This window comes from Cebus imitator, unplaced genomic scaffold (assembly GCF_001604975.1).
Source record: "Cebus imitator isolate Cc_AM_T3 unplaced genomic scaffold, Cebus_imitator-1.0 Scaffold178, whole genome shotgun sequence".
NCBI classification, from domain to species: Eukaryota; Metazoa; Chordata; class Mammalia; order Primates; family Cebidae; genus Cebus; species Cebus imitator.
The window spans coordinates 1,772,584-1,787,468 of NW_016107493.1; the positions used below are offsets into that span (position 1 = coordinate 1,772,584).

Genomic DNA, 14,885 nt, shown 5'->3' on the forward strand with positions numbered 1-14,885 from the left:
ATTTAGCCTAGTTTGGCTCAAAGCTTCCTCTACTTCATTTAACAGATTTGCTCAGATAGGAGGTCTCAGAGGAGAAACAATGTTAGTAAAGGGGGGATTTTTGAACATACGAATATGTAGGTCATTGGATTTTTAAATAAATTAGAGAATAGTTTATCTATTAAGGAAGATTCACTGTACATATTTTATGAAACCATGCTTATTATAGGTCAGTGGATATTCTATGACCATCCCTCAGTAATATTAAGTCTTTTAAAATACTGTCATAAACCTTTCCATCCTGGCATAAACCCCTGGTTAATTTTTTTAAGTCCACAAAGTAACAAAGGGCAAAAGAATGCTTAAAGTTGAAATTCATAATCACACTGTCAAAAGGCAAAGATGTAAACAAATTAAAGAGTCAAGCAACATATTTCATGTACATCGGCCTAGTAAGTCAAAGTATGTCAGCACTAAAATGAATTCAAAATATAAGCAAGGAAGAATGAAGAGAGGAACAACAAAAAAGGAAACCTGACAGAGCACTTGTCCTACTGCTTCCTGCAATTATTATTCCCATAGACACTACCCGCATCACTGCAGGAGCACAGGAGAAGGATGGGGCCGAGGGGCAAAGCTACTCTCAAACTCACAGAATCACGTAATTCACCATTTAGACCCAGTAAGGACAGTTTTTCATTTACGTCAAATTTGGCACTCTCACAAGGCCTTAAATCCAGCATCTTTTTCTGTCTCATTTTTATTCATTCTCTCTCTCTCTCTCCCCACATTCAATCATAAGTCAGTCTGGACGATATCAATATTGGTCCATTGAATTGCAGAGCTATGGGGGGTGTAGGTTTTAAACAATAATACTGTTGATATTTTCAAAAGAAAGGAGTAAAAAATCCTATACTAGTTCCATAATAACATATGGCTTTTGGTTTGCAGAGAGTGGACATAAAACTATAGATAGGTTTTACTCAAACTACTACCCCATGGCATGACCAATTAGACTAGAAATGGCATAGATTTATAACCTGGGATAAAACACAGATCCTCAGAGACTGCCATGCAAGTGGTTTATTAAGAAGGACTTGCAAACAAAACTGCTGAGGGAGTGTGAGAAGCAGGTCAGGGAAGAGAAGAAACACAAGCAAATTCCCAGCTTCAGCCTGGCCCTGCAGAGCGCTCTGGAGCAGAAGTTGAGGAGGCCGGGAACTGCACTGTTTTCATCCTCCTGGACCCATCAGACAGTGGTAAGCATTTCCATCTCTGACAGCATCCCAAACTGAGGAGAGCCCTTTAACAGAAGAGCCTAACAACAGACTTAGATTTTCGGAAGTAAAACCATGGGAGGGGTATGGGTAGGGGAGCATCAAAAACAGAGCAGGCATGTCATCTGCCTGAGCCTCCTCTGATGTATAACCATCCATCTCACTTTGTGGCCACAGGTTAAAGTGCTTAGAAATACATCATGGGATTGCCTTAATATTAACGGCCAGGTCAGAAAATGCCTTATCACTTTCACCTTACTGTTTTCACTGGGTCTCATTTGCCCTAAAAGTTTTCAGAGACAGAGAAAGCAGGGCTAATCTTATCTTCAAAAGACTAGTGAAAAAAAAAAAAAACAGTGGTGATATTCAGGATGTATTTTATATAAGATCATAATGACCACCCTGATGGAACAGACAGGACACAAGGCTCTGCTATACCATGTCTAGAAACACACGAGTCCCAGGCCCGTCGTGAAGATCCCATATCCTGGCATTGCACGACCTCTAACGTGCTGTATCCCCGGCCCAGAACAAATGACTCAATTTTATGTTCTTAGTTTAGACAGTATGTATTTTTGTTAGCAAACCAAAAGAGAAATGTAAGGATAAAAAAAATAAAGCAATAAAAAATAAAATCATATCGGCAGAAGGCTGTCTATCTCTGACTCCAGCAGATGCCATGACCTTGTCATAAAGTGTGGACAGGGCATCATGTTATCAAACAAATACATTTTATGTTCTTAAAAGACATATTTATTAAAATAAAAATAAACTAAAAAGGAGCTCTTGAAAATACGGCTCTATTCTCTTAATTATGTTATTTCACATAATCAAATGATATGGTGACAATGAATCAGCCATAACAAGGTAATTAATAGTTTCTCTTTGGAGAACTGACATTTGAAATGTTATTTATTATGAATTTAAGTTTTTCATCTGGAAGTCTTAAACAAGAAAAACTGGGAAGTTTTTTTTTTTTTTTTTTAACAGTTCTAGCTTTATTTGTAAATGTTTGCATATTATTTTATATACAGTTGCACACACACAGACACACACACACACACATACACACATTAGATTTGTTCTTAGTAAAATCATGAAACACAAATCCAGGAACACAAAGTATAAGGTGACAAAATGCATTAAAATGCTTTTTATTGAATTTGATAATATATGAATAACAGAAATCATGAACTATTTCTGGAAAATATTCAATTGACTGAGGATATGCTACAATGTTTATTTTTGTTTATTCTAGCTGGCAAGTTATTATATCATCCATAAATGTCTGACTTCACTCAAAAAAGTCTAAACATTTGGAAAACCTATGGTTGGTTCCATGGGGCATAATATACCATATTTTCCATTTAACAATGCTGCTGGTAAAACCAGCTGCCCTGTCCTGCTGTTAGTGACTACAGTACATACAGCAAAAAACAATCTGCCTGCTGACCTCCTGCTTAAGTTCAAACCATGTCATTCTGTCAATACCATCTACCTTGATTAGGTTGGGCTTTATACACAACAGGTTATGATCCCAGAGGGCTGAAAAGCTTTCCCAAATTAAAAGCAGAATTTTAAAAGGAAATACTCATACATTCCTATGCAGTTTCCATTTGATATCCTCAAGGCTGGCCCATGAACTCAAGCTCATGTTGATTGAAAGTGAATGTTTCTTTCTGGGTGTAGCCATCTTACAAATTTAATGGCAGGAGGAAAATAATAAAATGTGTTCCATGCTTCAATTAGACCTTTTATAACTTGGCACTTCAAAGATGGCAATGCCAAAGAAAAATCATTAATCCATAAAAATAGACAAAAAGGATTATATGGGAGAAGACAGACCTCCAGGAGTCTAGGGCCTTGGCAAAGTATATCCTCTCACCAATATGGTCTGTCTTTATTTTACCTCATTGTGAGTTTTCTCTCATGCTTCATGCTACTTGGATAAAATGTATACTGTGTTTGCTTCTAAAATCCAAAGTAATACAACTATGCTTTCAATTTTATCCTTAGTCAAAGAAGCTGTATACATAACTAGGCAATAAAACGTGGCTAGACATGAAATGCCTATTCATGCACATGAATGAGAGACGAAAGAACACACACACACACACACACACACACACACACACAGAGAGAGAGAGAGAAAGAGAGATTGAGAGAGAGAGAAAGAGAGATTGAGAGAGAAAGAACGAGAGAAGGGAGAATTGCAAAATACAGAGCCAAAAGATAGATCCTTCCAATTTTTATTTTGCAGTAGTATGCAACAGACTTACTCAAAAGTATCAGAGCCTTTCATAACTCCAGTCCAGATAACTATGGACACACAAATATTGCCTGAGTACTTTGAATGACAAGAGAAAGTGGAGGAGTGATGTCTGGAACATGTGAGAGTCTGTTAGGACCTCTGAACTCATTCTCAAGTGATGTTAAAAGACTCTTTCAATATTAGAATGTATAAATTAGCTAAGAGTCAAGGGAGCAAGAGATTTCACCTCTCTTGGTCTCCTGCCATACCTAAAATATCAGCAGCAAACCTCAAACAATCCCACTGTGTTTCTTCCTTGCTCCCAGTCCTGCAGTTTCAGCGCTGCAGAAGACCGTTAGCAAATCACAATGATTGGTACCATCCCTAGTTCATGCTGTGAGGCCCCAAACTACCTCCTAAATCCCGTGATCTCAAATTGACCCCCATCACATCCAAACTGCCCATCCACTTCTAGCCTCCCTTTCAACATCAAATTTTGGGAAGTGTCATGTACTTAACTTCTTAAGTACATTAGCATCCTCAACAGCTAATCACTCCTTAACTCCTGAATTCTGATTCCTGTCCTCATCACTCCAATGAAATTACACTCTAAATTTTACCAGTCTTCTTCCAACCAACTGCCAAATCTCATGACATGGTTTTAAGCCTCTCTCTCTTAACTTCTTAGCTTTCCACAAGTAGGCAAGTCTTCTTCTGGAAACTCCCCACACATGTCCTCTTTACTCTCACTACTGTGTATGTCCCTATTCTTCCACCTCTACCTGTCCCCATCTCCTGGCATTTCTTCTGTCTCTCTTTCCTAGGGCTGGTGCTGCTGGGCAATAGTGGTGGATTCTCCCCTTCCATACGCTGACTCTACCATTTCCTGTCCCAGGCCCTGTGACACAATTTCTAATCTCTTTCTCTAGCACTGATAACAATCTCTAGTGCCAAACTCCTATTTTCAATGACTGTTGCACATTTTCACTTAAGAAGTCGGCCAGCACTTCAACATCAAAATAACCCTACCTAAAATGATGGCTTTAAACTTATTCCAACCACTCTTTCCATGTATTCCTCGATTCTCTTCATAATTATACCTTTATTCTCAGTCATTGGGATTGAAGCTCGGTGTCAGCTCTACTCCTCTCTTTATCCATTCATATACTTTCTGTCAATTTTATTTCCAAAATGTTTCTTCTCTGTACCCTGCCCACCAGTCTAGTTCAAAACCTCCTTACATTTCAGCTGGATACTTGCAGCAGCTTCCTAAATCAAATTCCTACCCTCTTGCTATCAACCCTCTGTAAGATCTAATTCAGATGGTTGAGCACAGCACATTCCTACATAAGACCTTAGATGGTTTCCACTGCCTGTTAAAGTTCAGCGCTCTTGTCACGGCACTCAAGACCTTTTTCAATCTGTGCCCTCCCTTTTACATTTTATTACCTACCTTTCTTATCAACTACCAACTATACTTACAGTTTTTATACTTGCAAATTGATAACAACTCTTTGCAAGAAAATATAACAAATATCTTTACACCAAAATTAGAAGTTTTTCCCATGAAAAGGTAGAATATATATAATGAGAGATAAACCACAACTTGCCACATGAGGCCAGTAGGAAAATCCCAACCATTAACAAAAACTCATTTTTCAATGTCTCATTAATCATAGGACAATTTGAAAACTAATAAAAATTAAAGTTGCCTACATAACAGAAATACATTTCAATTCAACCAGAGACCCAACACACTTTTAAATAAAGAGAGGAAAAAAGTATTGACTGACTTAAAAACACTGTCTATTTAACTCATGTAGCATTGCTTAAAGAGTATCCACAAAATTCGTACCTCAATGCTTTCTTGCAAAAGAAGTGGAAACCAAAAGTACGCAGACTCTCTTTAACAATGAACCACTGATAAACAAAAAATATTTATAACCGGTATAAGATTTCATTTAGGTGCATTCTTTGAGCGTTAACTTGCATTAGGAAATCCAGCTTACCAATGTTTATCAGATTTCTTTCCGGTGAGAGTTTTCACTTAAGTTTTTTTTTTTTGAGATGGAGTCTTGCTCTGTAGCCTACCCTGGAATGTAGTGGCACAATCTAGGCTCACTGCAACCTCCACCTCCTGGGGTCAAGTGATTCTCCCCTGCTTCACCCTGCTGAGTAGCTAAGACTACAGGTATGCACAACCTCGCCCAGCTAATTGTTTTGTTTTGTTTTAGTAGAGATGGGGTTTCACCATGTTGGCCACGCTGGTCTTGAACTCCTGACCTCAAGTGATATGCCTATCTCAGCCTCCCAAAGTGCTGGGACTACAGACATGAGCCACCATGCCCAGCCTCTTAACTTTTGAAATAATCATTAAATTTGGAAACATTCCTGCATCTTCCAAACTATTGGAGTTTCAATCCAGCATGCTTTCTTATATTTGTAAGGTCCATCTATAGTGTGTGTTATCATGTATCTGTGAACAGATATCAGATAATGAAGGCATTCCTACATTCTGTACATTCACAGGGTTTTTCTGAGAAATGAGTTGTTTTATGTCTTCAAATTATTCCTGCATTTTTTAACTCAACATTTTTCCTATGAATTTCTTTAGCTTAAAATAATACTCTTCTTCTTCTTCATCTTTGGCTGCTGTGCTTTATTTATCCTTCAAGGTCTAATCCCTTGACAACCTAATACTCTAGTGTGTTGTTTACATAAGTGCTTGCCCATTATCTTTTTCCTCTTTGCATCTACACAGAGCTTAGCTTCTTGCCTTGCATTTACCAGGGTACTGAAACTTTAACCTACTGTTTTCTTGAAGGCTTACCATATTCATTCTCCTGGAAGTATTCCTCACCTCCAGCTCGCCATGAACCTCCACTGCAATCATTGCTTATACTCTCCCACATTACTCATCACACTTCACATTTTACTCTAGTTATCTGGTTACACGGTTTTCACCACCAGATCACCAGCTCCCTGAGGTTATGCACATTTGCTTTGTTCTTACTCATATAAGGGCTAGGTAAGTGTTTCTCAACATGTGGCCCCAGACCAGTGCCATCAGCATCACCTGGGGTTTTGTTAGGAATATTAATTCCTGAATCCAACCTCAGACTTACTCAATAAGAAACTATGGGACAAGGCACAGCACTCCGTGTTTTCATAGCTCTCCAGGTGATTCTGATGCATACTCCAGTTTAAGAACTACTGGAGGAAAACAATGTCTTACATATAAGCACCCTCAATAAAATAAGACATACATGAATTAACTGTTTACGTTTTCAATACTTAATGTTATATTAGCATATAATTCTCTCAAACATTAAAAATAAAAGTAAGCTATCCATTATCATTTTATCAATATCTCAAACCAAACTTGTATGTTTTGAAGGATTTTTATAGATTTTTAAATAAAACTTTACTTATATAATTATAAAATATAATTTTATTTCTATTATAAAGTTCAAAACCAAGGGAAAAAAATAGATTGAGTAGCATAGTTTTATAACTTGTTTTAAAAGGAAACCAGCAAGAGAGTGATAATCACAAAATTCAAGATCAGAGTTACATCTGGGAACAATAAATGGAGAGGATGAGAGAGTACATACCCAAGCCATTAGTAACATTTGGGGTCCTGAGTTGCATGTTGGATTCAAAGATGTCTATTACATTATTAAAATTAATCGGTTAATTAATTAATCAGGTCATGCATGGATCAATGGTGATAGCGTTTCATGAACTAAGGATTATTAATTAATCTAATTATATGTGCTGAGATCCATAAAACTTTTTAAAGAGATAAAAATAATTATGACCTATCTCAATTCTGTCCCTGGTATTATTGTTAATTACAGCGTTCAATGCTAATTGTACCTGTGTGCGGTTGAATGCCACTCTTGCAAAGACAGCTTGGGACACACTGGCCCTCTTCAGCTCATCTCTGACTTGCTGGTAGATATCTGGAGAGACTTCCACGGAAGAGTTAGTTGGCTCTGGTTTAACCGCTCTGGGGATGGGTGGATGGTTCAGGAACTGCTGGTTGATGGCTTGAGGATGCTGGTGAGCCAGAAGCCGGCTAACGGCAATCTGTTGGTTTATCAGATGGGCCATGGCTATTTGTTGCCTTACAAGTTGTGGACTGAGCTGGGGAGAAAGAAGACCAGGGCTCATGATGGGCTGTAATGCGGGCACTTGGTTTCTGATTGGAGTACTGTGATGGATTTGGCTGTGAGGAGACTGTTCGTTGGTTTTCCCCAGGGATGCCAGCTGGTTCATATTTGGTAAATGCATTGGACGCTGGCCCAGAACACAATAGTCTGAAAGGTTTTCTCGTTCCACTCTTTCCACTGTTAAGAGATAACAATGATAATTCATAATTATTTTCATTGGTACAATGTATTGCTAATATGTGTAGAACTGAATTATCATACTTTTGGTATGTTAATAACATAAACATTTTTGCATACAATGATGGAAGTTCCAGGATAAAAGTGATATTTTTTTCCTGCAAAGTGTTACAATAGATTTTTTTCATGGAACACGTGACAGTAAAAGTATTTGTGACTTCAATTTGTTAAAATTCTTAAAAATAAGTATTTCATTAAATAGCCAAGACAGAAACCAATGACTGTTCTAAATCCTCCTGGATGCCCAAGCTCTATCATCCCCGCCAATCACCCTTTGATATAGAAGCACTAGCTGTTCTTAGCTTCTGTAGCATGCAATTAATAGTTATCAGGAAATGACAAGGACAACATCTCCTGCCAAATTAAGTGCTACCTTCTAGTAAAAATCTCACATAAATATTGTTATACAACTATGGAAATGTTCTTTAAAAAATATCTACCACATCGTATATCCATTTATTGATTCATTTGCTTTTTGATAGAAATGTTTCTATAAGAAACTGGTATTTTAAACATTGTGATATGCACTCAGATAAGAAAAAAAATCACAAAATTAATAATATCACCTCAACTTGCCATTAAATGAAGTTCTCCCCCTCTCCAGGTTATCTGCTTTATTACATCACATTACACTTTAATAAAGATTTCAAGAATAAACTTGAAAGGGAAAAGAAAGTATCATACATGTAAAAGCATAAGGCAAGTATTTTTCTTTCCCTAAGATAATGTCTCAGGAAAGACAGAGTCACCTCATAGCCAAATCCTTATCCAAGTCTCTATATTACTCTATCATGAAAAACAAAGCTTGGTTTAGAGAAAAGAAATAGGGTTGAAAGAATCCCATCATTATTAGTTTTAAATGCTTATAGGTATAATATAATTTAACAAGATATCCTTTTGAAAGCAAAAATTCCATATACATTTTGCAATTACTTCTTATAATTGCAAATGCTGGATATAATTATGCAAAAGTACATTAAAGATAACTTTAAGAAGCTAGAGATCAAACATATTCACCTATAGAACAGATTAAAAAAAATTGTCCCCCTATTATGCAAAGAGCACATGTGGTTTGGCATATAGTTAACAGTGACAGAATCACGTTTTTACCAAAAAACACTGAGTCTCAAAAAATTTAGGTAGAAATGATGTGTGCTGGACAACTGCGTGAGATGACTCAAAACAGGGGAGTTGGTGATGACAAACACTGGTGCCAAGCCACATGTGAAGCATCTGAATAAAATCAATGAACTGTAAGGGTGAAATAAAGTAATATTTCTAAATTAATATTTTATGTAATATGTGATTTTAAAAATGTATGTGTGGAAGTAAATGAATACATTAAAATGTGGGTAGATATTTAACTATTTTATATCCATGTCTACAAGTTTTATGCGTGCAAAGTATCTCATTGAGAAAACACATTAACAGCCAAGTCTTGGTATCACCTTATATTTAGACATGTATAGTGCTTTTTCCTGCTTTTTTTAAAAAAACTGAGTTCAGCCAGGGACGGTTGAACTCACACCTGTAATCCCAGCATTTTAGGACACTGAGGCAGGTGGATCACCTGAAGTCAGGAGTTTGAAGCCAGTCTGGCCAACACAGCAAAACCCCATCTCTACTAAAAATACAAAAATTATCCAGGCATGATTGCATGCACCTGTAATCCCAGATATTTGGGAGGCTGAGTCAGGAGAATCACTTGTTGCAGGGAGTGGAGATCGCACCACTGCACTCCAGCCTGGGTGACAGAGTGAGACTCCATCTCAAAAAAAAAAAAAAAACAAAACCTGAATTCTGCTTAACATTCCTAAAATCTCCCAAATAAGTCAAAAGTTTACTTCAACTTATGTTAGGGCTCAATTTCTAACTTAATCCTTACAATGTTTGTTTGTTTTTGAGACACAGTTTCAGTCTTGTTGCCCAGGCTCTTGTTGCCCATTTGTAGTGCAATGGCTCCATCTCAGCTCACTGCAGTCTCCACCTCCCAGATTCAAGTGGTACTCCTGTCTCAGCCTCCCAAGTCACTGGGATTACTGACATGTGTCACCACACCCAGCTAATATTTTTGTATTTTTAGTAGAGACAGGGTTTCACCATGTTGGCCAGGTTGTCTTGAACTCCTGGCCTCAGGTGATCCGCCCACCTTGGCTTCCCAAAGTGCTGGGAATACAGGCATGAGCCACTGCACCCAGCCTAACCCTTACAATGTAATTTATTTGTTTTACATGTCACCTTTCCTTCATAAGATTCAAGCTAATTTTTTTTACTCATCTTCTAAACGTAAACCTTTTCCATTATTGTATTAATTAAACTTTAAAGTACATAGTCTTAAAACCAAACCAAGCAAATGGAGCTATCAGATAACATAATCTAACAGTTTCCATAGAACAAGAATTACCATCATAATTTCCTCACTGAAAAGAAAAAGGTAAAGAGACCATGAACTGCTTCCAAAGTAAAATCTTATAGACAAATGTTTGGTTTCAGTTAAATACTTGATTCACTTTTGCTTGTTTATTTGCTTTTAATTCAGTCAAAGTAAAGATAAATTCAGATATTAAATTATGTTTTCAGGTAGTTAGTAAGCAAATAATCTATTTCATTTTTTGTGGGGGGGGAGGGGTTTGAGACTGAGTCTCACTCTGTCACCCAAGATGGCATACAGTGGTATGATCTCCGCTCACTGCAACCTCTGTCTCCCGGGTTCAAGTAATTCTCATACTTCAGCCTACTTAGTAACTGGGATCACAGGCATGCGCCACCACCATACCCAACTGATTTTTGTATTTTTAACAGAGATGGGATTTCACCCAAGTTGACCAGGCTAGTCTCAAACTCCTGACCTCAGGTGATCCAACCACGTTGGCTTCCCTAAGTGCGGGGATTATAGGCGTAAGCCACTGTGCCCAGCCATCTATTTCATTTTCTACCTAAAAAACATAGAATCATCCTCCTCTAGAATGCATTCTTTGAAAAAAATGTTAATTTTCAAAAATGCAGGTATTTTCATTTTTCAACAATTTAATTACACTTGAGTGAGTTTAGCTTCTTGAGATATATCTAAATCACATAATTAAAAAACACTTCATTCCTAGATCTAGTCAAAATCATGTACACAATTAAGCATAAACATCAGAGCTCCCTGAAACCTATACAAATTGGTGCAATAAGAGTCTGAATAATGTCAGTCCCTATTCTTTTAGGTTATATATAATCATTCTATCCTTTTGAGCATCCAGGTAGATCCTTCTAAATTCTTATAGTTAAGAAGAGTAACTATGGAAGTATCCTGTAGAGAAATAGCAACATACTACATCCTTAGTAACACCATGAAGTACTAACTACTTAGTAAACATTAATGAAGAAACTGCAAATGCAAATACCTACCTGTTCAAGTAGATAACAGCCAGAAAAGCCAGCTACAGAAGAGCTAGGTGAAGGAAAGTCTATCCATTTCAATGGTAGCAATCACTATCTTACCTCAGCCAGTTTCTGCCTAATTTTTGTTTGTTTGTTTGTTTTGAGATGCAGTCTCACTCTGTCACCCAAGCGATTCTCCTGCCTCAGCCCACCAAGTAGTCGGGTCTACAGGCGCGCACCAACTTGCCCAGCTAATTTTTGTATTTTTAGTGAAGACGGAGTGTTACCATGTTGATCTCTTGACCTCCTGATCCGCCTGCCTCAGCATCTTACAGTGCTGATATTACAGGCATGAGTCACTGTACCCGGCCTGTGGCTTTCTTATATTGCCGTTTCTTTAGATTTTTTTTTTTTTTTTTTTTTTTTTTTTTTTTTGAGACAGAGTCTCCCTCTGTTGCCAGGCTGGAGTGAAGTGACTTGATCTCAGCTCACTGCAACCTCCACCTCCCGGGTTCAAGAGATTCTCCTGCCTCCGCCTCCTGAGTAGCTGGGACTACGGGTGCACGCCACCATGCCCAGCTAATTTTTTTGTATTTTTAGTAGAGACGGGGTTTCACCATGTTGGCCAGGATGGTCTCCATCTCTTGACCTCGTGATCTACCCTCCTCAGCCTCCCAAAGTGCTGGGATTACAGACATGAGCCACTGTGCCCTGCACAATTAGATTTTTTTTTCAAGAAAACAAAAAGTCTGGATTTTACATGGTATCTCCTAATTTTTAAGTATTAGCAACTAATTCCACTTCAGAATACAATAAAAGCCAAACAAAACATTTCTAAAAACTAGATCTGCCCATGGCTGCCAGTTTTAAAATTCTGCCTATGAGACTAGTCACCCTTTATGTTTTTCATTCCCTAACAGCTCTACCAATAAAAGCCAAGTTCTTTACTCCCAAGAATAAAAAAATTATCATTCCAACTTTAAGAATGCTTAAGGATCAAATGCTCATCAAAGGGTTGCATCTCCAATGACCGAGACAGAACACAATTTCAAAAACCATTTACATAGGTTTTACCTTTTTTTTTTTTTTTTTTAGACAAAGTCTCACTCCATTATCCAGGATGAAGTGCAGTAATGTGATCTCATCTCACTGCAACCTCTGCCTCCTGGGTTCAAGTGATTTTCATGCCTCAGCCTCCTGAGTAGTTGGGGTTACAAGCATGTGCCACTGTGCCCAGCTAATTTTTGTATTTTTAGTGGAAATGAAGGTTTCACCATGTTGGCCAGGCTAGTCTCAAACTTCTGACCTCAAGTGATCCACTCGCCTCAGCCTCCTGAAGTGCTGGGATTACAGGCATGAGCCACTGTGTCTGGCTAACTTTGCCTAAATTGAGAACATTTTAATTTAGTTCTTACTGCCACTCTCATAAAAATAATATCAGAATAATGTTTTAAGCCTCTTAAGTCACAGCAAGTGAAGTACAGATGCTTAAAAAAGAGGGTGCATCAGGATGTGCCAAGCTGCAATGGGAAATTGAGCCTGAGCTTTATTTTTCTCCTTCTTTCCTCCCTCTCTCCCTTCCTACCTTCCTTCTTTTCTCTCTCTTTCTCTTCTTTCCTTTCCCCTCTCCCTTCCTTTACCTTCTTTCTTTTAAATTAATTTGAAAGGAGGCACAACGTCTGAAACACAGACCTAAAAGCAGTGCCTGGTTTTGTGTTCTTGCTTTTTCATGGTGTAATGGAAAGCATCATATTAAGTCTGTCTTAAACTAAACAAGACCAAAAAGAACACCTTGGCCCTAAGGGTCATCTTACCTTTGCAGTATTTAGCAGATCAGAAATCCTGGAAAAAGGCCAGGCACAGTGGCTCACGCCTGTAATCCCAGTACTTTGGGAGGCTGAGGCGGGCAGACCACAAGGTCAGGAGTTCAAGACCAGTCTGGCCAACAGGGTAAAACCCCGCCTCTACTAAAAATACAAAAACTAGCTGGGCATGGTGGCGGGCACCTGTAATCCCAGCTCCTAGGGAGGCTGAGGCAGGAGAATCGCTTGAACCCAGGAGGTGGAGGTTGCAATGAGCCGAGACCATGCCATTGCACTGCGGCCTGGGTGACAGAGCAAGACTAAGACTCCATGTCAAAAAAAAAAGAAAAAAAAAAAGAAAAAGAAATCCTGGAAAAAATGAAGGATAAAAGGCAGTGCTGTCTCTGATGGTGAAAGCAATGTTAACATTCACTATAGAAAATATTCTGATAAAGGCAACATGCTTACTTATTAAAGAAAGAGTAAAAACAACTGCTGTCTGGGCGTGGTGGCTCATGCCTGTAATCCCATCACTTTGGAAGGCCGAGGAGGGCGGATCACTTGAGATCAGGAGCTCAAGACCAGCCTGACCAACGTGGTGAAATCTGGTCTCTACTAAAAACACAAAAATTAGCCAGGTGTAGTGGGTCACGCCTGTAATCCCAGCTACTTAGGTGGTTGAGGCAGGAGAATCACTTGAATCTGAGAGGCAGAGGTTGCAATGAGTTGAGATTTTGCCACTGCACTCCAGCCTGGGTGACAGAGCAAGACTGCTTCAAAACTAACTAACTAACTAAACAAACAAACAAAAACCTCACAACTGCCCCAGGGCTCTGAATAAGAGCTGAAATTTAATTCACAGTGAACTTGATTCTACTGTGGCTGAAGCTGTGAAGGTAAGTACTGGAGAGGGAATTGCCTCTAGCTTCTAATATGAGTCCCCAAACAGGACACAGTTTAAGGAACCGTCAAGGCAAAGGGGGCTCAAATGCTTCTATGTTCAGTAGCTGTGAGACTTCTGGGAGCTATTTTAACATCTGGGGAAGGGTACCAGTCCAGGGGACTTCCAGATAAACAGTTCAGATCTGGAGTCTGCTCAGGTCTCTGGGAAACTCTGAGTTCTAAGAGGATCTTACACATTCCTTCGAGATTCCTGGGACTGAGTGAAAACTGCAAGAAATGGCCAACCATTATCTAACCACCCTCTAAGCTTCCGGGATTCCATTTAACTCTAAAGTAGGTAGGGCCTTTGTAGCCCTGTATCAGAATTTCAGAAACTCCTATAACGTCAGCAAGTTCACAGCAATGATGCTCTAACCAAGAGCACCCTATGACCATTCGCTATTCAGATGCTCACAACTGCTGCCTGTGACTAGTTGTTCATAGATGAAAAAGTTACCCTCCTCCCTTGGGAATTTACCTGCATAACGATTAAAACATATTTGGTCCAAAAATCTTGTTTTATTTAACACACCTTTTATGGTACATCTAGGAAGCCAAGTATTTGTTTTAAATATTATAAATCCCTGACATATATTTATATATTTTAGGTTACAAGAACATTTTCAACACTCAAAAAATAAAATAATACACACACACGTACAAAACTGAAATTTCAAAGGCCTGGGTTGTAACTAGATGAGTGATCTGGGGATTTTCTGTAAAATGGAGAGGATTACCTGTAATGTGGTCTTAAAGTAACCTTCCAGGTTACTTACCTGAGAGCATCTTTAAAAGTACTGTTTTAAAACAATTCTCTTTCTCAGAATACTTGTTTCTGCTCTTTACTCTTCAGCAG

At 38.4% G+C, this 14,885-nt stretch overlaps 1 protein-coding gene across 3 annotated transcripts in view; it reads right to left on the minus strand.

Annotated features, from left to right (window-relative positions):
* The window catches only part of SATB2 (SATB homeobox 2), a 189,313-nt gene that overhangs the window by 66,791 nt on the left and 107,637 nt on the right, over positions 1-14,885 (minus strand). For all 3 annotated transcript variants that reach the window (XM_037744524.1, XM_017545183.2, XM_017545182.2), the window contains one exon: positions 7,387-7,859. In XM_037744524.1, the coding sequence (XP_037600452.1) occupies positions 7,387-7,859 (473 nt within the window). The remainder of the gene's footprint in view (positions 1-7,386; positions 7,860-14,885) is intronic.